Genomic DNA, 24,287 nt, shown 5'->3' on the forward strand with positions numbered 1-24,287 from the left:
CCCTCAACAGAGGAATGGATACAGAAAATGTGGTACATTTACACAATGGAGTACTACTCAGCTATTAAAAACAATGAAATTATGAAAGTCGGAGGCAAATGGATGGATCTGGAGGGTATCATCCTGAGTGAGGTAACCCAATCACAAAAGACTCCCATGATATGTATTCACTGATAAGTGGATATTATCCCAGAAACTTAGAATACCCAAGGTACAATTTGCAAAACACATGAAACTCAAGAAGAATGAAGACCAAAGTGTGCACACTTCTCCTCTTATTAGAATTGGGAAGAAAATACCCATGGAAGGAGTTACCCAGACAAAGTTTGGAGCTGAGATGAAAGGATGGCCCATCCAGAGACTGCCCCATACGGGGATGCATACCATAATCAGCCACCAAACGCAGACACTATTGCATATGCCACCAAGATTTTGCTGACATGACCCTAATATAGTTGTCTCTTGTGAGGCTATATGAGCGCAGGGGAAATACAGAAGTGGATGTTCACTCATCTATTGGATCGAACACAGGACACCAATGGAGGAGCAAGAGAAAGCACCCAAGGAGCTGAAGGGGTCTGCAGCCCTATAGGAGGAACAAAAATATGAACTAACCAGTACCCCCAGAGCTCATGTCTCAGACTTCATATGTAGCAGAAAGATGGCCTAGCCAGCTATCATCATTGGGAGGAGAGACCCATGATTTTGTGAAGATCACATGTCCCAGTACAGGAGAATGCAAGGGCCAGGAAGCTGGAGTGGGTGGGTCGTGGAGCAGAGCAAGGGGAGGACATAGGGAGATATTGGGATAGCATTTCAAATGTAAATGAAGAAAATATCTAATAAAAGTTGCTTAAAAATCAATTTCATTGTTTATGATTTTAGATTTTTCTTTTTTCTAAGGATTTAGTTCTGATCGAACACACTTAATTCTGTAGTCACAGTTGTGTCCCCATCCTTTTCATTTTGACCATTTATCTTTCTCCTGAGTTTCTTAAATTAGGAATAAATAAAAACAATTTTGATACTTGGAAAAACTGGCTACACCATTGGGGTCTCTGTTTTGCAGGCTGATGGTCCTTAAAAATATAGAGAATCTCATTTCTACTCACATGTGGTGGATCATAATGACCATTTTCATACAGCATTTTAGTGATCTACATCTCAAAACCTTTATTAGAAGCTGAAAGTTTAGACATGACACAGAATTATTTGAAAAATAACTTGACAATTGGGAATTATCACTGATAATTGCTTATTTTCTCATTAGTATATCTTTAGAGTAACAAATGGCCTCAGGGAAAGTTTATTTCCTGACACACAGCATCTGAAGTAGTTAAACTCAGTATAGAACTTCACAATTCCTCAGTTGACTAAATATTTGAAAATGAACTTGTAGAGGCACAAGATCCTGGAAGAAGATGACTGGAGATGCAAACCAGGCTCCACTGTACTGTAGCAACTGAGGACTAGGTTTGCCTTCTAAATACTTAATGTATAATGCTGGATACTTGCTTCTCCCAATTCCAGTATTAGTACCATTGCAAGCAGCAATTAGAACTTGATATTTATAATTTCAGGAAAAATAACATAGTATGTTTATCACACATACTCAAATGTGTTATTTAGGACTATAAGGACTGGAGCAATCACTGTCAAAAGTCAAGCAGAAATAGCTGGATATCCTTAATCATTCTTCTAATTATTTCCTTATTCTTAAAAGGACCACAAAACAGTAACAAGGCACACATGAATTACTGATGAGACTGATAAATAAGTCTAACTAGTCATCTGGTTAGTGGTGTACTTTATTTCACAAAAAATTAGAAGTTTCAGAAATTGCAACACCCTAAGGACATTGTATAAAAGATGAGTCCATTTAAAGATTTTGGAGAATCACACGCTGTCAGCAACAGTTTTAGATAGGACATGAAAGTATATAAATACTTACCAGACAATTAAAAACAAACACAATATTTAGTGACAGTTGTTCAAGTAGAATACACAGCATCTAAAATGTGGACAATGAATTAATATAGATTAAGAACTTTAAGTAGCCAAAATTTCAATCAGAGGAAGCAGGTTATATGAATGTAGAACACAGGAGGAATAAGAGAGTTAAACAGTTGTGGTTTTACAAATAATCTGGAAAGGAATTGTTTCTATAGATAGTTGAATGTGAATTATCAATAGACTTGTGATACAGTATAGGTATGGTCTCTAATCAGTAACCTGTTCCCTTTTAAAAATAAACAGTCTCTGGATGGTCCTTCTTTCTGTCTCAGCTCTGAACTTTGTCTCTGTAACTCCTAACATGGGTATTTGGTTCCCCTTTCTAAGAAGGGACAAAGTATCCACACTTTGGTCTTCCTTCTTCTTGAGTTTCATGTGTTTTGCAAATTGTATCTTGAGTATTCTAAGTTTCTGGGCTAATACCCACTTATCAGTGAGTGCATATCATGTGTGTTCGCTTGTGATTGGGTTACTTTACACAGGATTATATCCTGCAGATCCATCCATTTGCCTATGGATTTCATAATTTCATTCTTTTTAATAGCTGAGTAGTACTCCATTAGGAGTCTGCAACCCTATAGGAGGAACAACAATATGAACTACCCAATATCCTCCAGAGCTTGTGTGTCTAGTTGCATATGTAGCAGAGGAGGGCCTAGTAGGCTATCAATTGAAGGACAGGCATGTTGGTCTTGCAAAGATTATATGCCCCACTACAAGGGAATGCCAGGTCCAGGAAGCAGGAGTGGGTGGGTTGGGGAGCAGGGTGGGGGGAGGATATAGGGGACTTTTGGCATAGCATTTGAAAATTAAAGAAAATATCTAATAACAAATAAAGTAAGCTAAAAAAGAAACAACAGGTATAAAATTCTTGTATCATTATTAGAGTGTAATATTATGCTTTCAAATATTAAAACTTTCTTACAACATGTTATTTGCATGCTAATTATATCACCTTTCAATATTTACCACACTCCTGTCATCTTCTGTGTTTCATTTTGCCTATGTTCTTTCCTTAGCTAGAATATTCATGGAAAATATGATAGCCTGAAACATAACATAAAAGTTGTGTTAGTGCTTCCTAACTTCCTGGAATAGGAAGACTAGAAGCCTGAGCATGGACTTGGGAGAGATTACAGCTATGATAAAACATGAGATCTAAGAGGCCTATTGTTTAAACTATTAGGCATCATTTTGACTTCTTGGCTATATTCAAATTTAATAGCTGCTGAGCTGAGAAGCCACATCAGAGATCTTCCATAAATCACTGGGTAATAATGTATTAGGATAATAAAATAATATAGCATAGTTTGCTACATTCTAAGATATGTTTGACATATGCAGACTAGCAGATATAAACCTTGAAGTTATACATTTATACAATACAAAACTATACTGCAGGAAAAAGAAAATATAGTTAATTGAAAATAGGTGTGACTCAAGTTTTAATATTAAAGTAAGAAAAATATAACAAGTATTTTGGTGCAAGCATTCCTATTCTTTGTTCAATTGTTATGAAAACAATGTTCAGAAATCATTGGGTAAATGAATAACTAAATAATATAATAACTAAATGAACAAATATAATATATTCATGCAGTGCTTTAAAATAATTCCAATTTTGGAGTAGTATAATATTTAATATGCTTTGATAAAATTTTTAAAATGTTCAAAGCAACATGTCTTTGGTCTGACTATAGTGTCCAGTATAGGTTTTATTTTTATGGAGAAAAAATATTTCAATAAATCCACGATCTGCATGACATAATTTTAGCAATGAAAGTGTTTTCCAGTTGAGATATTAATACAGGTTGCAGAGATCAATACGTTTGTTGAGAAGTTGCTTCCTCCAGTAGTATCTATAGTAGCTTCCATCACTATAAAAGCTAACAATAGTGCTGAAACTTAGAGATCAAGCCAAATATCTTGATATCTTTTTGTTCTGTGTTTCAAGTACAGGGTGCCCTCAGCAACAAGATCATACCACTGAGCTCTGGAGTGTAACCCAGAGTAATGAGAAGAGCCTGAGGTTTTTGCATGGTTTATGCAATCTTACTGGGTAGCAACACCACAAGAGGGACCCATTTACAAAGATGTTACATGATTGCAAGGGACCAATGTCATCCAGACAAAAAGAGACAGCTTCACATATGAATTAACAGTGATTGTGACAATATATATAATTGCTGTGCAAGATCAATATTACTGAAAATTTTAGTTCACGGCTATATCAATAATTGCATGCTTTTGAATTATATCCTCTTGTCTGCCTTAGTGATTTGTTCCAGTATAAATGCTAATTAGAATTTCCTTCATTGCAAAATATATGAATGACTGTTTGGTTATTTCTTACTAATGCTTTAATAATGAATGAGTAAAGGTACCAGAACATTTTCACTTTTTATGCATAAAGGTATTCCCATTTATCCTGAAAAAAACCTGAGAAACACACGATTTAGGTTAAGGGAAAATATATGTTCACATGTATAATATGCTATCAAGCCAGTTTTACATATTTACAAAATTTTACTCTTTACTCCACTGATGCATGCTCTGTGATGTGTCTAGGTACTGCTTGTCTTCATGTTACATTGCTTCAATTTTACTAAAACCATTCTTATGTACTTGTATGAATGTGTCTCATTTTGAATTAATTGATCTTGATTCACAATGAGCCTATGCTTGTATACATATTTATACTTAACCTACTGACCTTGTATTTTATTTATAGGATTTATTTTTCATAAACACTCTCATTTTACTTTAAACATGTTTTGTGTTTACAGTATTAGTATTGTAAATATGTAGGACATTTCATATTAAGTCCCATAGCAGGTTTATTTAATCATTGTGGGTTTGTCTTCTCATTTTCATCCACTTAAACTTTAAAATGCTTTATCAACTCTTTCTTCCACACACATGATTTGATCATATTCACTCTCCTTCATCCAACTCTCCCCAGGTCCAACTCCTTCTCTTCCCATGTAGCTATGTCCTGTTGTTACCATTTTCCCACAATAGGCAATTTGTATATATCATATATTCATGGATATATGATTTCCCTATGTCACATGGTCAACTTCCCTGGTACTCCAATTTGAGAGAAAACTGATGTGCCCTCTCTCAGCAGTTATAGAGTGCCAATAGCTCCTCAGCTGGGGTGAACTCTGTGTGAAGCTCACCTTTCTCTGCTGGCACATGATCTGGCTTTGGCTTACACTGCTCCTGGGCAAGCTCTCACAACACAGTGAGTCTTGAGCATCTGCTCTGCTGTGCTGTGCACAGATATATGTTTCTGTTTTCTTTATTTGTGTTTGAGTTTCTAAGTAATCTTGAAGTTGGACTCTATCAGAGCTGCCAATAATTTACTCAATGTTGTCTTCAAGTACTTCTATCACACTCTGTCTATTTAACTCTCTGAACTTTCTTGATAATTATGTTATTATCTATGCAAGATTTAAATGTTTGCATTTCAAAAACATTTCAACTTTTTACATTTTAATGACTAAACTCCAATTCAGTTAGAAATTTCCTTTGGATGCACAAACAATAATTGATTCACAATTCAATGTGATAGAGAATAATAGTTATAAGTTCCCCCAATTAATGTATTCCTTCATTGCAACCCTTCTTAGTTCACAAAATAGAAATGGAAAAGGAAGAACTGAGTTGAGGTCAGTTCTCTAGTTTTACTATGTAGGAATACCCAATTTTTCATCTGAGAGAAAGTTGATATAACTAAACAACACAAAATCATATTGCATATTTCTGAGTGAAAAGATACAAGTAATAATTATTTATACTTTATGTGCATTAAATACTGTAAAAATGGTGTTACTAGAATCGAATAATGGACACAGGAAGCTGCTAGTTTTAGCTCTTGTCACATGGTACTACTAGGATTAAGTGATGGTCATATGTTTACAATGCTTAATGCAATGGCTCCACGAGATGTAAATCAAATTTCACATTTGGACATATAAAGACTTTACCTATGTTAGGGATTAGAAAAAAATGGAATGTCTAAAACCAATAGGTCTGGAGATGTCCTAGGGATAATAAATTGTGGATAATCATTCACTGTTTTTACAAAAAAGCTTACTTCTTCATCACAGTCTTATAATATTGCTCACTAGTATATACTCTAAGTATTGATTTTGAGATTAAATTTTCAATAATGAAAAAAATTTTAAACTTGAGTTCAGTGATAGTATTTTATGTAAAGTGCTGTTTCTAACTTCTAAGTATATCTTTTAAAAATAAGAGATAAATTTTATTTATTTAAGATTATCCAGTTAAGGTAATTATATGTTGGAGGCAAACTTGTTTGGACAGTAACTGCCTTAAGTGCTTCCTAGCACAAAGTCTTGGCCTCTGTGGGAAAGTATTAGTCTAGCTGAGTACCAATAGACACAGATGTTGAAGTCAGAAGAGAACAAATAGCTACAAATTTTGTAGACAAGTGCTTAATAACCCATTCTGTTCTGATCTTCCTTCTGAACTGTTTACTCAGTTAATATCCTGTTCCTGGGAACAGGTGCATTACTCAGAGACAAAGGACCCCCCACTCTACCCCACTTTCTGCTCTTATGAGTATATAACCTGTGAGAAAAAAATTGTCAGCTTGATCAGCCCTCTTGACTTGCTGTCTGCTCTTTGTGTCTCTTTTCCCCATTCTCTTCCAGGAGTTCTCCAAGTCCCTGTCGACTGTCCTGCGAGTCAGGAAAACCTGGTGCTGGAACAGGTACCCCACGGGGTCACAGAGGAGAAAACGCTGCTCATTATTGGAGGGTAGGCCTACCAACTCATCTACAGAAGCTCCTTAGAACAGTTTTGGTTCGGCATGATGCCATGGTACAACAAGCCTTGAGACAATCCTGGAGAGCACAGTGCAGCACAGATCTTAGGAAAATTAAGGTAAGACGTGGGACAAGCATTTTCTAAGCAAGCACCTTTTGTGTCAAGGCTTAAAGAGTCCCTCAAGATGTCAGGAACTAGGGTTAAGAAAAAGGATTTGAAGAAAGTTTTAAATTTTTGTGGGAGAGATTTGCTCATGGTTCCACCAAGAGTGAACAATTGATGAGAAGCGCTGGCACAGAGTTAGTGATTGTTTCAAAGATTATTATGAAGCATTTGGACCTACAAAAATAGCTGTTATGGCTTTTAGCTACTGGTCTCTTATTAATGACATTCTTAGAACCATCTCTGCATGCCCAGATCTCCAATGTCGGGTGTGCAAGGGTCTCTTTAAAGAATCCATCTCCGGTTCTTCTTCCGCTAACCTAGCAACTCATACACTGCCTCTGTCCCCCTTAAGAGAGGAACCTTTGTCTGCTCTACCTTCTGTGGGTGATGGTGTCAGAGATCTCCCAGCTTTACTGCCTCTTAAGGATCTTTCTTTGCCCCCACATAGGGAGGAAATTAAGATGGCAGACCTTTCTCCTTCCCTTATTGACCTGGATTATGAACTGCTTCCTGCTGATGAAGAGACTCTTGTGGAGGAGGCAGCTCATTATGATTCGGAGCTAATTTCAATCTGCCCAAAGCGGCCACAATTGCCCCCACACTGAGAGGCACTGCTGCACTCCCGCCTTTCTTTCCTCCACCACTCTATGTGACATTAGATACAGTTTTGATGCATCTGCCATGTCCAGTACCTGCTATCAGTTAACTGGTGACGTCACATTCCTACACTGCATGGTAGAGACCTGAAAGGACCATGTACAATTGTTCACAGCTCTCCAGTCACTGGAGACCAAATTGTATGATCTAACACCTTCCCCCCAGCAACAACGCCCTCAGGTCTCTGTTAAAACAAAAAAGATCAGAAAAAGAAGGTCTTAGTGTTCCCCCTCTCTCTAAGGAGTGGAACCAAGGTAAGTTGAATGTCTCCATCCCCACCAAAGTCAGAGACCTCTTGTCAAGAGCCAGGGAGATGCTGGTCCTGCATGGGTATTACTGACCACACTGTGTCCCCGTTGCCACAGGGGCCAACTTTGGGCCAATGAGTGTAGATCCAAAACAGACAACCTGTGACCTCCCTTAGTGCCATGGCATTCAGGAAACTTCGTGAGGGGGCAGCCTCCAGCCCCCACCTCTTCCAGGATAAGCCCCAGGGTGATAGGGTTTGTCCACTAGCAGATTTCTCATCACTTGTCCAGTCCATTGCCCAACTCTGGCGAGCTATAAGAACATTCCAGGATTGGACCTCTGTGTCACCTCCAGCAGAACACTGACCCCTGAGGAGGGCATTCAGGCTGTGCCTACAGGCATACATGGCCCCTTACCCACAAATACCTTTGGCATAGTTCTAGGAAGAGCTTCAATTTCATTAAAGGGACTACAGATCACGTCTGTGGTTATAGACACCAACCATCAGGGAGAAATTCAGATTCTTGCAAGTACCACAGGTGGTCCTGTGTTTATACCAACAACAGGCCATTGCCCAATTGTTGCTTTTTCCCAGGGTCTCTACTACAAATCCTTAACATGAAGACACCAGGGCCCCAGGTGAGAAGGGAATAGCAGAGGCCCTTTGGTCCCAAAAGATTACTTCCTCTTGCCCTATGATTACCTTGAGTTTAAATGGAAAAACATTTCAAGGACTTTTTAGACTCAGGAGCTGATGCCACTGTCATTTCTAACAGGTTTTGGCCAGCTATCTGGCCACTGACCAATTCAGCCACCCATTTACAGGCAATTCAGCATTCCAAAAATCCTCAAGTCAGTGCTCAGACACTTAGGTAAACATTTCAAGAAGGAAATTCAGGCACCATAGTCCCCTATATGATTCCCAATTTACCAGTCAATCTCTGTGGGAGAGATATTCTCTCCCAAATGAATGTTTTTAGGTGCAGGCCCCATTAAGCAGTAACAAAACAAATGCTGGCCCAGAGATTCCTGCCTGGACAAATATTAGGAAAACAAGCACAAGACATAAAAGAACCTTTGAACGTAATGTGGAAATCTGACAGCTGAGGTTTGGGATTTCAGCCTCAGCCTTTTTCCTAAAGGCCAAGGTCATGCCTGCTCTCCTATTCCTACCCACAGGACAGTCAAAAAGGGTCTGAGGAACCACCTGTGGAGAGAGTGAGGGACAAAAAACACAAAGAACAGACAGCAAGTCTAATTGATCAAGCTGACAAATTTCATTTTTCCCAGGCAGGCTTTTTTTTACACAGTAGAAGCAGGATATGGGGATATGGATGACACAAATTCACTTTGTTTCTGGAGAAATACACTTGTTCCCAAAAGCAGAATATTGGCTACGTAAAAAGTTCAGCAGGAGGAACAGAACACCTTGGGTTGCTAGGTACGTGTCTACAAGATCTACAGATATTTGTTCTTAACTTGGGGTAGTACTTTACTACAGTGACCTCAACTTTTCCCATAGAAACCTCAACTAAGCCAGTTGATATTAATCCTATACTAATGCCAAGACTTTGTAAATAAGCACTTATGGCTGACAAGGCAGGTAACATTCAAACATCCGAACATTCCCCCCTTCCCCCTTCCTTTTACTATAGAAAGGCAGTGGTGATTTTATTCTTTGCTAAGGTGAATATAGAGACCTGACCTCCAGTGACTAAAGAGGACCTTTTAATGGCTCTGTTTCTCCTGGTATTGTCCAGTGAGGCCTGGGGGCCATACCCATCATGATGGCTTTTTTCTCGAGATGGGATAGCTTTTGGATATCAACCCTTATGCAAGCCAGGATTGTCCCCGAGGGAACCCAGAAAAATATTTCTAGTCTTGCTTTGTATCCCCTTGTAGTGTTTTGACTCACAGCTCAAACAAGAACTTAGATTGCTGGTCAGAGTGGGTTCTGTGTGCCCCCTCTTTACCTGGTCCTTGCGCAGGAGTCCCCTTTCTTAGGTTGGTTGGAGATGACCTTTTGGAACACCCTAGAGGGAATAACAACCTGATATTCCAAAAACCTTGCAAAAACAACACAATTATCAGAGTCAAAATGCAAAGTAACTGGGGTTGACAAACACAGAAAGGTTGAAAACCAATTTTCCTATCAGTTCTACTCTTTCTCTTTCTCTCTCTCTTTCTCTGTCTTTTTTCTAGGCCTTGTCTTACTGTTTTCATTCTTTCTTTAACCATTCCTATCTTATCTACATAAAAGCAACACTCTTCCATAAGAGCTGCACACAGCCCTTCCTTCTGTAAAATAAATAAATAAATAAATAAATAAATAAATAAATAAATAAAATCCTCTGTAGTTTTGTAGGATGACTTCAGCTAAGGAGGAGAAGGAATCAAAGAGGTCATTGATGCCTTGATGTAGACGCTGGATGTCTCTGTCAATGATGACACTGAGTTCTTGACACCTAGACTTAGAGAGAACATATGAAGAGATGCCAGTCCCAGTGGACTGGTACCAAGGCCTAGGAGGACTGAAATGGTGATGGCAGTTAGGGTCTCTCTTCCCTGGAGGACTAGTGAAGGGGAGGAATCAGTGGACTGATCCCACAAATGAAAAAATTTCTTCTGAACAATAATAAATCAGTCAAGGAATCCATTGCATAAAAATGCAAAAATCAGAATTTTCTGTAAAAAAGGCACTGGCTGAGAAGCAGGGGATGAGGCCATCAAATCAATCCCACCAAGTATCATTTGGAGGAACTAAATGTTGTCTACTAATATCGGGTGCAAGGGTAACATTACAACGATGGGAATATTGTGGAGGAGGTGTATTATGAGTCACACAGAGGCTCAATCCTGAGACCTGAGAGAGAGAGAGAGAGAGAGAGAGAGAGAGAGAGAGAGAGAGAGAGAGAGAGAGAGAGAAACCATTCCACTTACCAGGTTGCCAGAGACAATGATGGGAGTTACTTGTAGAGATAAAATGGCCAGGAACAGCAATACCTTCATAAAAAGGTAGTTGGAAAAGACAACACATCCAGCAATCATCAAGGTTAGGGAAGTGGCATTAATCATGAGGAAGGTTTGATTCACTAAAATTAGGATAAGATTCTTAGTCTGAATGAAGGGGGGGGGGGGTGCTTACAGGAACATCCTGTAAATGTCCTCAAACTCAGGAATCCAAAAACAGCTGCTAAAAAATCAGGAAAACTCTAAAAGCAGCATGTAGGGTCCCGAGTAGTCACAAGAAGTTTCCCCTGGTGACTTCTATTGCCCTATGCAGGGGATACACAGCTAGTCCTGGAACTCACTGCCACCAGAAAAGGCAGCAGAAAATAAATTCACTTTATTTAAATGAGCATCAGTCAGGTCTCTTCCAGGTTTCCAAAATGCCTTTCCAGGCTAGAACCCAGACATGTGATCCGCTGGCCGGACACAACAAATACTTCCCCATCCATTCAGACCAAATACCTTATCCTCACTTTAGTGAATCAAACTTTCCTTATGCTCAGTGCCACTTCTCCTAACCTTGTTCATAATTGTTGGCTCTGTTACCATTCCCAACCACCTTTTATGAAGGTATTGCTGTTCCTAGCCATTTAACCCCTACAAATAATTCCCACCATTGCCTCTCTGGCAACCCAAAGAGTGAAATGGTTTATCCCTCTCTCAGGTCTCGGGATTGGGCCTCTGTGTAACTCGTAATACACCTCATTCACAGTATGCACATCTTTGTAATGTTACCCTTGCACCTGATATTAGTAGCCAGTATTTAGTTCCTCCAAATGATACTTAGTGGGCTTGCCTTGATGGCTGCACCCCTGCCTTTCAGCCAGTGCATTTTCTGCAAAAAATTCTGATTTTTACATTCTTGTACAATTGGTCCCTCAATTGATTTATTATTCAGAAGAGATTTTTTCACTTGTGGGATCGGCCCACTGATTTCTCTTCTTCCCTAGTCCATGAGCAAAGAGAGCCCCTAACTGCCATCACCATTTCGGTCCTCCTAGGTCTTGGTGCAGTGGGTGCAGGGACTGGCATTTCCTCATATGTTCTCTCCAAGTCTAGATATCAAAAAACTCAGTGAATCCCATTGATGAAGATGTCCAGTGTCTCCAACAAGGAAACAACCTCTTAGATTCCCTCTCCTCCATAGCTGAAGTCATCCTCCATAATCTCAGAGGACTTGATTTACTCTTTTATGTTTTCAGCAGGGAGGGCTGTGTGCAGCTCTCAAGGAAGAATGCTGCTTTGATGTAGACAAGACAGGGATGGTAAAAGAAAGCATGAGAGAAGTCAGAGAATGACCAGAGAAAAGCCAGAGAGAGAGAGAGAGAGAGAGAGAGAGAGAGAGAGAGAGAGAGAGAGAGAGAGAGAGAGAAAGAGAAAGAGAAAGAGAGGAGAGCTGGTCTAAAAATTGGTTTTCAACTTCTCTGGGTTTGTCAACCCTACTTCCTTCCCAGGACCATTCGTTGGATTTTTTTTTCTTTTTGCTAATTTCATTTGGCCCCTGAGTTCTTAACAGACTTAGCAACTATGTGAAACATCAGATTGATGATTTGGCAGCAAAACCTATCCAGGTACAGGCACATAATCATACATTAGCTATGGAGGACCTAGAGATTTGTCATGTGGTTGATATTCCCTCCAGGGTGTTCCCAAAATCCATCTCCACCCAACCTAATTGACCAAGTAGAGAGGGGCCACCCAGAACCCCTTCTGACTGGCAAACTAAGTTCCTGCTTGAGCTGTGAGGCAAAGCACTTCAAGGGAATATTAAGGAAAAACTAAAAATATATTTCTGTATTCCCTGAGGGACAAATGAGACTGGATAGGAATTGATGTCCAAACTATCCACTCTCCAGGAAAAGGACATCATAGTATATATGGCCCTCATGTTTCACTGGACAACACCAGGAGGACTGGAGCCATTGCAAGTTTCCCTTTAGTCACTGGAGGTCAGGCCTTAGCAAAGACTAAATTGCCATGGTCCTTCTATACTAAGAAAATGTGGGAGATGTTAGGAGTGACCTTGTTTTAACATTAACTGCCTTAAGTTCTTGCTTACACAAAGTCTTGGCCTCTATGTGAAAGTACTAGCCCAGTTGCGTGCAAATAGACAAAAATCTTGAAGTCAGCAGAGAACAAATAGTTATAAATCTTGTAGACAGGTGCCTAATAACCCATTATGTTCTGATCTTCCTGCTGAACTGTTTACCCAGTCAATATCCTGTTCCTGGGACTAGGTGCGTTACCCATAGACAAAACGACACCACTCCATCCCCCTTCCTGCTCCAATGAGTATATAACCTGTGGGGGAAAAATAAAAATTTGTCAGCTTGATCAGACCTCTTGACTTGCTGTCTGTTATGTGCTTTTCTTGTCCCCCATTCTCTTCCAGGTGCCCGCCCTCCAAATCCCTGTAGACTGTCTCATGGGTCTGGGCAAACTAGGACATTTTATCTACAACTCCTGTTTGCTTTACTGAGGATGTTGTTTCAAAATTCAATTACCTTCTTCAGTTTCAGACTCAGATTCCTCCTCAATATTTTTGAGCCATTCTACAATCTTTTTCGTGCTCAAAGAAGATATTTTCTCCCTTTGCAACATGTGTGTATTTGTACCACTTCAGAATGGGATCTTCACACAGGAACTCAGCTTTATAAAAAAAAGCACCACTATTTTTTGGAAGGCTTTCATGAAGTGAATGTTGGCATAGCAATACTCCTGAATCTCCAGTAACAGAGTCAGCTCAGACTGACCTTTAGCAGTGAAGGCAGCAAGGAGAGAACTGTATTGCTTCAAGTGCTTGATGGCTTGTTCTGGTATAAGATTCTCCTTTTTTATTCCATTTCACAGTGCTCATCACACTGGACGAGACTATCCCAAAGATCACTGATTCTGGGATGCTATCTTTTTCATCTCCTCTTTTACATATAATTTATGCCCTTGAATGCGTCACAGTGGGACACCTGCTCCTGAAGTTCCTTCTGGAGTTCCTTCAGAGGCCCAATGGTTGGCTGGTTGTGGAATACTTTGAGAATTCTTTTATTGCTGCTTCAGTGAAATACTTAGTAAAGTACACAACACTTTGTTGGCAAGTAACAGATTCATCAGTCTGTTGTCCATGCTGACTTTCTGAAGACTTGCAAAAACTGCACTGATATCTTTTTCATTTATCCATGATTTAAGGAGCTTTACAGCAAGAGCTGCTGAAACCTCCAAGATCAAAAACTCAGGTGACAGCTGTTGGTGGTGAGGATATGGAGAAAGAGGAACATTCCTCCATTGTTGATGGGATTGCAAGCTGGTACAACGACTCTGGAAATCAGTTTGGCACTTCCTCAGAAAAGAGCACATAGTATTTATTACATGAGGATCCAGCTATACCACTCCTGGGCATATACCCAAAAGATTCTCCAACATATAACAAGGATACATGCTCTACTATATTCATAGAAACCTTATTTATAGTAACCAAAAGCTGGAAAGAACTCAGATGTCCTTCAACAGAGGAATGAATACAGAAAATGTGGTACATTAACACAATGCAGTACTTCCAGAAAGTCAAAGAGTGTTTCTGCATAAAGGCGGATGTCAGTAGTCAAGTTTTGCTCCAGAAGAACCAAGAAACATAGCTACTATTTCCAAATCAGTACCCGTTTCAATTAAGCTTCAAATAATATAGTCTTGAAACTGGGTAGGGTCAAAACTCTCTTTTTTATCTCTTTTATTTTTCTAGTTTTAAAACACTGGCCTGATAGTGTTGGGTTTTGCTGTCAATTATTCATAAAAGACACCCCAATTTAAGGTGAAGAAAAGAGCCAGAAATTCCTGAGCTGGCTGCAACTGTGGCACCATCACCTCTCTGACCAGAACAGGAGCAGGAGGAGAGGAAGAGGCTTCATCCCCCTCTAACTTTTTATTTCTGAAATATCTCAACTACAGCTATAGTCACATGGGTATCCCAGTTCTTTTTCTTTAGACCCATATATTGGTTTTCTGGGTTTCTTAAATTAGGAAAAGATCAAAGCAGTTTTAGTTCTTAGGGAAACTGTTAATAATATTTATAGGAATAGATTTATTATTTAAACAATAGTAAACTTATAATCAGTACCATATAACTCATCAGGAAAGGCATTTTTCCTCTAAACTTTATAATCTCACTGTGTGTTCTGTCTGTTGTGTTAATAAAGGAGACTAAGAAATTTACTCAATCTCAAACACACCAACACCTGTTGGAGCACAGTAAGCATTAAAACACAATTCTTCAGTGATTCACACAGTTAAAATCTTTATTGGGAGCTGAAAGTTTAGAAATTACAAGAAATCATTTAAAGAGTAACTTCACAATTGGGGAATTGTCACTGATAATTGCTTATTTTTCTCAGGAGCACATATCTAGAATAATGACTATCCTTAGGGAATGTTTATTTCATGAAGTAGAATACCTGAAGTAATTAAACTCAGGACAGAGCTTCACAACTGCTCAGATGACTATGAGTGTGAAATTGAAACTGCAGAGTTGCAAACTAAGTGAGTTCTGGAAGAAGATGACTTGAGATGTAGACCTGTCTGAAAAGTACTCTTGTCATTGAGGATGAGGCCTTGACTTTTAAATACAAATTGTAGAATGCTGCGTGCCTGTTTCTTACAATTCCAGGATTAGTACCATAGGCAAGCAGCAAATAAAACTTGATATTGAGTACTCTTGGAGAATTAAGGTAATGTGCTTATTTTACACTTGTCATTTAGGACTATAATGGCTGTATCAATCATGATCAGAAGTCGGGTATTTGTATATCTTCCATTCATTCATCTATTTCCCTTATTATTAAAAGTACCATAAAAAGCCTGTAATTTGGCAGTAATGTATTACTGAGGAGACTGGAAAATAAGTACTATGAATCATCTGGCTAGTAGTGTAGTTTATTTCCAAAGGAATTACAAGGTTCAGAAATTACAACATCCTGAATATGTTGTAGAAATGATGAATCTATTACAAGACTTTTGGAGAACCACAGCATGTCAGCAACAGTTTTAGATAGGATATAAAAGGAAATGTATATTTACCTGAAAACAAAGAAAAACTTATCAGTGATACTTTCTAGGAGAACAAACACCATTTTAAAATATATACAATGAATAACTATAATATAATCTAGGAACCTTAAGTAACCAAATGTGTCCATCACAAAAGGAAGGATTTGTATGCTTAAAAAATGTGCCAGGATCCACTAAGTAGACAGTTGTGGTTTTACAAATAAATGATAGGGAATTGTTCCTCCAGGTGTGTAAATGTCAATTATTATCAGATTTAGGCTACAGTATATTCCATAGGCTTGAATAAATGACTTTTTCACTCTTTACAATAACACAATTAAAGTATGATCATTAAAATATGTATTTTTATGGTTCCAAAAATCACAACTGTCTTAAAATATATAAACTGCATACTCATTATATCACCTTTAAATGTTTTCCAAGCATTTGTCAACTTCTGTTTCACCTTGCCAATGTCCTTTCCATAGCTGATCTTCCACAGTGAATACCATAACCTGAAATTTCACATAATTGCTTTAAATTTGTTCTTTCTAACTTCATGGAACACAGACGAAATAAAAACCTTAACAATGCCTTCAGAGAAGGTACAGCTTTGGTAAATGGTGGTCACTATAGGCTTATTGGTTCAACTATCAGGTATCATTGTGTCCTCTTGTCAGTGTTCCTGCTCAAAATCTCCTGAGCTGAGAAGATACATCAGAGATCTTTCACATATCTGTGTAATAGTGTATTAGGATGGTCTCAAATAATATAGTACAATTTGCTATATTCTAAGATTTGTTTTTAATGAAAAGAAAAAGTTAATCACAAGTTTTAATGCAGGCATTACTTGATTTCTTTAATAGATATTAGAATACCATTCAAAAAGTTATTGTGCACATAAATAACTACAAAATATAATTAAAAATAAACTGTCTCTATATGTATATGTATGTATATACATACATATACAAAATATTTAAAATGCTTCGATAAAATTTCAAAGTGTTTTAAAACCAACAGGCTCTTTGTCTAATAATAGTGTCAAGTACAGGGTTCATCCTGTAAAGAGAAGTTTCAATACTTTCATGATGTTTATGATATCATGGTTCCAATGAGAATGCCTTCTAGTTCATATGGTAACATAGCTCATATGGTTTAGAGGTGCATAAGATTGTTGTGCAGTTCTTTCCTCGATTAGTGTTCATAGTCTCTTCTACCTTCATGAAAGCTAGCCATTAGTGACTTATCTTCCAGGGCCAGCCAAGTATATTAATATCTCCATACTCTGTAGTTCAAGCACAAGGGCTTTTTAAAAAGATCATTCCATTGAGCTGTATGGTTTTACTAAGTATTTTAAGGAGATCCTGTAATTTCTTTGCATAGATTGAAAGGATCTCACTGGACAACAACTCCAAAAGAGGGAACCCATTCACTAAAGATGCTGGATGAATAAATGAAAACAATGTCATTCAGACACCATAGGGCAGCTGTACATATGAACTCACAGTGATTGTGAAAATATACATAATTTATGTGCAACCTCAATAAAACTCAAAGATCTATTTTTGTGTCTACTACAATGATATCACACTTTTGAAATATATGCTAATGCCTGAATGAGAGATTTGTTCCATTATAAATGAAAATTAGAATTCTATTCTATACAAAAAGTACAATTGAATTTTTAGGTGGTTTCTTACTAGAGCTTTACTAATGAATGAATAATGTTGCCAGATAATTTTACCTCAATTATTCTGTGGGCAAATATTTCTATTTATCCTGAAAGAATACTGGGAAACATAATTGAAGTGCATAGAAGATCTGTGTTCATACTTAGGGTATCAAACTAGTTTTTCAAAGTTTTAAGGCTTTATATTTCACCCCACTCACATATGCTGTGTGCTGTGTATAGATGATTTCCAAATGCATGTTTGGCATTGCCACAACTTTTCAAAAGCCGTTCTAACATTCATGTATGAAAGTATCTCACTCTGATTTGATGGATATTTTATCTTTGTGAGCATATGTTAATATACATGTTTATTGTTTATGTACTAACTTTGTAGGTATTTTATTTATAAGGTTTTAATATTAATATGAGTTACTTTAGAAATTTGTTATCTTTATGTTAAAACTTATGCAAATATTTTTCTACTCTCTATAAACCGTTTGGCAGATGAATTTAATCACTGTGGGTTTGTCACATCTTTTATCCCCTTACACTTTAAAATATTTTTATTAACTTCTTGTCAATTTGATAAGCATACTTTGATCATATTTACTCTCTATCTCCCAACTCTTCCCAGGTCCATGCTCCTTCTCACCATGCAGCTTTGAGTCCTCTTACTATTTTCCCATCGTGACCAATTTGTCTCTTACACACACACACACACACACACACACACACACACACACACACTCTCCCTCTGTCACACTATAAACTTGTTTGGCACTTCCCGTTGAGAGAAAATTGATATGAACTCTCTTAACTGCCAATAGTTCCTTCGATGGGGTGAACTTTGTGCTGAACTTCACTTTCCTTGCTGGTACTCAGACTGTGTGGCCTTACATTGATTCTGTTCATCCTGTCACAATGACTGTGAATCTTTAAAACAACTACTCTGTGTCCAGGTCTTAATCCTAGTGTTACCTTGTGCCCAGTCCTTATAGCTAAGGAGGGTCCAGATGGCAAGAAATATTCACATGGGCATTTACAGACAATGAATCTTAAGAATTAGAAAAATGTTAATGTCTGAAAACAAGAATTCCATAGATCCCTTTGTGAAAGTTGATTTTGGATCAATGATTATTCGGTGTGTTTACTGAAGGCTTGTTTCTGCAAAACAGTGGGACACGTTTTGACAATAATACCCACTTTCCATCTCAACTTAGAGACATAGTTTTGAATTCACAAAAAAATCTTAAATCTTGAATTCAGTGATGGTATAAAGTGACTCTAACAGGTTTACAATTGTTTTACTCCTTCAGGATATAATTGGAGAACATGGCAGCAGCAAACCATTGCATAGTGACTGAGTTCTTCTTGGCTGGACTCTCAGAGAAACAAGAAGTTCAGCTGCCCCTTTTCCTCCTATTTGTAGCAATCTATCTGATCACTGTGGCAGGAAACTTGGGGATGATTGCATTGATTGGGCTCAGTTCCCACTTGCACACACCCATGTACTATTTCCTCAGCAGTCTGTCCTTCATTGACTTCTGTCAGTCCACAGTTGTTACCCCTAAAATGTTGGTGAGCCTTCTGACAAAGAAGAACCTCATCTCCTACCCTGGATGCATGGCTCAGCTCTACTTCTTCATCAGTTTTGGAACTGCAGAGTGCTACACATTAGCTGTAATGGCATATGACCGCTATGTTGCCATTTGTAATCCCCTGCGTTACAATGTAACCATGTCCTATCAGATTTACAGTTCCTTGATTTCAGGGGTGTATATTTATGCTGTGTTCTGTGCATCAGTAAACACCGGCTTTATAATTAGGATTCAGTTCTGCAAGTTAGATGTGATCAACCACTATTTCTGTGATCTTTTTCCCCTGTTGAAACTTGCATGCTCTAATACCGATATCAATGAAATATTGATTCTAATTTTTGGTTCAGTAAACATCTGTGTCCCAATGCTGACTGTTATTACTTCCTACATCCTCATCATTGCCAGCATCCTCCGTATTCGCTCCAGTGAGGGCAAGTTCAAAGCCTTCAGCACTTGCAGTTCCCACATCTCTGCTGTTGCTATCTTGTATGGTTCTACTGCTTTCACATACTTACAGCCTTCATCAGTGAGTTTGGTGGACCAAGGGAAAGTGTCCTCTGTGTTTTATACTACTGTTGTTCCCATGTTGAACCCATTGATCTACAGCCTAAGGAATAAGGATGTCACTCTTGCATTGAAAAGAATTCTTGAACAAAATTTTTTTTTATGTAAGCAGAAGTGATGTGAAGATTATTAATTAGAGCAAAAGTGTTTAAAAACATATAGATTGAATTGATACTATTAATTTTATCCTCCCTGTCATTACTTTTACTCGTTTGCGTTGACACTTCAATAATTTTTCGATAATTAAAACTGTCAACATTAAATTTCATGCACCTAATATCTCATACATTTCGCAGAATGAACAATGTGGGCAAATGTTAAGGATAACATGAATGCTAATACCCATAGCTGATTGCCAGTCAAGTTACATATTCTTCATGTTTGATAAATATTCCTTTAAATTTATAAACTTCTAATTATAACACAAATGTAACTTTTTATTCATTTTAATTCGGTTTTGAGAACTTCATATGAAAATGTTGTAATCATTTTTCTCATATCCCACCAGCCATTCTCACATGATCTTCCTGTTCTCTCTCAAATAGTAAACTCTTTTCCTTTCCTTCATATATTCCCATAGGATTTTCAGGTGTTAGCAATAATTAGTTACTCAAGAATGTGTGAGCCGATATTCCCCTCTCTTACATTGGTATATCATATGGAATAAGTTTTGTTTCTTGTTTAGGAAACTATATTATTGAGATGTGCAGTGCTACTTCCCTGTTGTACATAGAAGATACAATGTCACCATGGGCCTACTAGTACTCTAGTTGGTAGAATATTCTTTTCTTTTCTTCTCAAATGTTACCTAAGCTTTAAAGAAAGAAGTTATATAGTTCATGGGTGAGTGTGGCTGTTACCCCACCATAGATTGTTCCATTAATTTAGAACAATTACGGAGTTCTGTAATTGTTTCCACCTGATGTAAAAAGAGTTACATTTATCTGTGGGTGTCTCAATACATACAAAGTATGCAGTTAGATATTATACCAGTTTGTGTAGGTGTCCTTATTAGATCTCTTTTAAGTTTCATAATCTCATCAGAAACTCATAGATGACTATGTTTATAGACCCAGGCAAGAATTTCACCTGTTCAGTAGGCCTTAAGATCAATTTAGTAGTTACTTTTTACTGTTATAATATAACTAGCATTATTGGATCTTAGGTATAACTTGACTTGCTGATCATTATTTTGATTCATCTGTGTCACAGCTGGATACAATTATGAAATTTTTTCCTCCCTTGGCTCCTTGGATTTCATTTTTCCATGTTATGAAAGCTAGTCAACAGCAAATAGTCCTCTGTTCAAATACAGATTTATTCATCCTCGTTCTGTGTCAGAATACTCTAGTGTCTTCAGCAATAGAGATTTACGTTTAGTTTCTGGGACACAACTTAAGGGCGAGAGCAATAGCAATAGCATATAATGTTTGGGGTGAGGTGTGTGTGTGTGTGTGTGTGTGTGTGCATGTGTGTGTTTGTGTGTGTTTTGGTAAACATAGAATTATATAAATTCTGATTGATTTTTTCAAACATAATTGTTCTTTTCCCTTCTCCTATTCCTCCATTGATTTCCCATCCCCCTCCCCAGGTAAAGTCTCAGCTAGTATTTCTATTTTCCTGTTCATACCACCTGGACCCTACCTCCCTCTCTACTGTAGATGCCCACCACAAACTTTTCTTTATTCTGTTCATGCAGTAAGGAGGTCTTGTGTTGTTTTTCTTTCTGGCACTGAGTTACCTCAATCAATATCTTCTAGCTCCATCTATTGACATGAAAATTTCAAAATTTTATATTTTCGTAACTAAATAAAATTGCATTGTGTTTTCATCAGTTGTAGGTCATTTAGTTCATTTTCATCTCTTAGCTATTGTGACCAGAGGTGCAGTGAACATGGCTCAACCATAATCTATGTTGTATAATGTCAATCCTTTGGTCATAGGCCATGAGTGGAATTGCATATTCATATGGTAGATTCTCAATTTCTCTCTCTCTCTCTCTCTCTCGTGACTTATGTAGAACTCAACACAGACTTCAATATTAGCCATATCAGTTTGTAATCCAGTCAACAATGATTTAGGGTTAGTTACCATTTCCCCACATTTCACTGTGGTAGGTTGAAATCTGAAAGCTTCATGTGGTCTTTTTGTTTTAGGATGTTTCTAATCATATTAAGGATGAGCTTGGTGTTCTAGTTCCTCAATTAAACTTTTAAATAAACTTGCTGATATGTTTACTCTCAGCCTCCTATAAATTAGACGGACAGTCAAGAGAATGTAAAAGGAATGTCTTGCAATTCAATTCTCAATGGAATTCTCATTGGTCTTCTAAAGCTTCAGCTTCCATTGCCATTCTATTATTATGAGCATATACGAAAAGTGCTAAACAAGATCGTCATATAGCATTCATCTCTTCTCTATAACCCACATGCCCACCTCTACAAATCTTTTCATAAATCAGCTTCAGAGGCTTTAGAATCATTTGCACCTGTATTCACAATGATGATGAAGACAGTACTTGCTTTTTGTGCTAGTTGGGGTTTATCCATAACTAGAATACCCTGAATAATTGATATAGGTGAAGTTGTTGCTGTTGTTTTTTTTGTTTTATTTTGTTTTTGGAGTACAATGTCATAGATTTGGCATATTAACCTGGCTCTATTTATAGCCTGCCTCATTATAGTGACCGGTTTTAGAGGAAAATCCCTGGATATGTTTTATTGCCTTTTCTAGTTGGATCTGGCTTCATATAATTCCAAATTTCTCAAAATGATGGCAGAATTTCTAAACTAAAATTGATCATATGACTTTTTAAGGGACGTACTAAATGCAATCTGGAAAAAGATACATAAAAAAGATTTTTTGTGTATACTTACTAATTTGAATATTTCTTGTGTTTTGTTTGACAATGCTTTCAAAGGCTTATGCAGATGCAATTTTAATCATTTATCTTAATAATGTCAAGTAAAATTTTATAATAATGATTAGTAATAGGCAGAATATACTCATTATGGAATAGTTACCTTTTGAAGTGCACATGTACACAGAAAACTATTCCAAAGTATTTGGAAGAGTAAGCAAGTCCCACTGTCCCATACTTTTCAGTGATTATGATAACCAGAGAAAGACACTAAGAAAATATTAACATCAAAAGCATACTGATTCTGAAGCAGTGTGTTGTTACACTGAATAATGACCCCAAGGCAGGAGTAGCATTATCAATAAGACAAGATGTAACTTATAGGATTTGTCCATCATTATTATACTTGAAATTAGTACATCAAAAGTTTCAATAATTCAATATGAAAAGTAGGTTCTTCCCTAGGGTCTATTACTTACTAAGAGAGAGGTCCTTGATTTGGTTTTGGTACCATATATGGGTTTCATTTTGTGAAGTGGGCCTTAAGACAAGTAAGGAAGTGGTTGGTTTCCCTGACACTTCAGGCCACCTTTTCACCAGTGGTTATATCAGTCTAATCTAGTTGTTATTGTGTCTTACAAGGTTCACAACTAGGTAAGATGCGACAGTGTGCACAAGATGTGTGCAAGACCAAAATATATGAAATATTGGTTGGCTGCATTTATAGCTAGACCCATCATCAAAATTTAAACCAGAATTATTCCTGTCTAAAAGAAAAATTCAGAGACATAAACAGAGCAGAGACTGAAGGAAAGGCTGTCCATTGACTGACCAACTTCATGAGTGTTGCAGGGAGATTGACTGCAGAAGTGGAATACCCAGAGGAAGAGTAGCAATTAGGACATGAACTGAGAAGCTCTACCAGCAGCTGACTGAGACAGATTCAGATACTTACAGCCAATCATTGGTCTGAGGTTGGGGACCACTATTGAAGAGTTAGAGAAAAGATTAAAAGAACTGAAGGGGATGGTAACTACATAGGAAGAACAACAGTATCAACTAACCCAGGAACCCTCAGAGCTCTCAGAGACTGAACACCAATCAAAGAGCAAACATGAGCTGGTCCATGGCTCCTAGTATATATGTATCAGAGGACTGCTTTGTCTATCCTCATGTGGTGAGGATGCCCCTAAACCTGTAGAGACTTGATGCCCCTGGGAAAGGGGATGCAGTGGTGAACTCGGGTGGGCTAGGAGAGTGGGTGGATGGGAAAAGCACCTTCTCAGAGGCAAAAGGGTTGGGTGAGGGGGTGAATAATTTTTAGGGAGGGAACCTGAAAGTAGGGCAACATTTAGAATGTAAATAAATAAAATAATTTAAAAAATAGAGTCCTCATGCTCCATCCAGTGTTTGGCTATGGGCGTCTGCATCTGTCTGAGTCAGGTGCAGGACAGAACATCTCAAAGGACAGCCATGCTAGGCTCCTTTCTGCAAACATAACAGAGTATCATTAATAGTGTTATGGATTGATGCTTGCCCATGGGATGAGTCTCTAGTTGGGCAGGTTATTGCTTGGTCATTCTTTCTGTCTCTCTTCCATCCCCTTGTCCCTGTGTTTCTTATAGACAAGATAAATATTAGGTCAAAAGTTTTGTGAGTATGT

The 24,287-nt window shown here is 37.8% G+C and overlaps 1 protein-coding gene and 1 pseudogene across 1 annotated transcript; one reads left to right on the plus strand and one right to left on the minus strand.

Annotated features, from left to right (window-relative positions):
* Nucleotides 1–13,389: 13,389 nt before the first annotated feature.
* Nucleotides 13,390–17,859, minus strand: LOC110289016 (annotated as a pseudogene).
* Nucleotides 17,860–18,931: 1,072 nt separating this feature from the next.
* LOC110289017 (olfactory receptor 1537-like) lies at nucleotides 18,932–19,895 on the plus strand. The gene has a single exon (XM_021155224.1). The coding sequence runs from the start codon at nucleotides 18,935–18,937 to the stop codon at nucleotides 19,880–19,882; it is 948 nt and encodes a 315-aa protein (XP_021010883.1). The 5' UTR covers nucleotides 18,932–18,934; the 3' UTR covers nucleotides 19,883–19,895.
* Nucleotides 19,896–24,287: the final 4,392 nt, after the last annotated feature.

This window comes from Mus caroli, unplaced genomic scaffold (assembly GCF_900094665.2).
Source record: "Mus caroli unplaced genomic scaffold, CAROLI_EIJ_v1.1 scaffold_12629_1, whole genome shotgun sequence".
In the NCBI taxonomy this organism is placed as follows: Eukaryota; Metazoa; Chordata; class Mammalia; order Rodentia; family Muridae; genus Mus; species Mus caroli.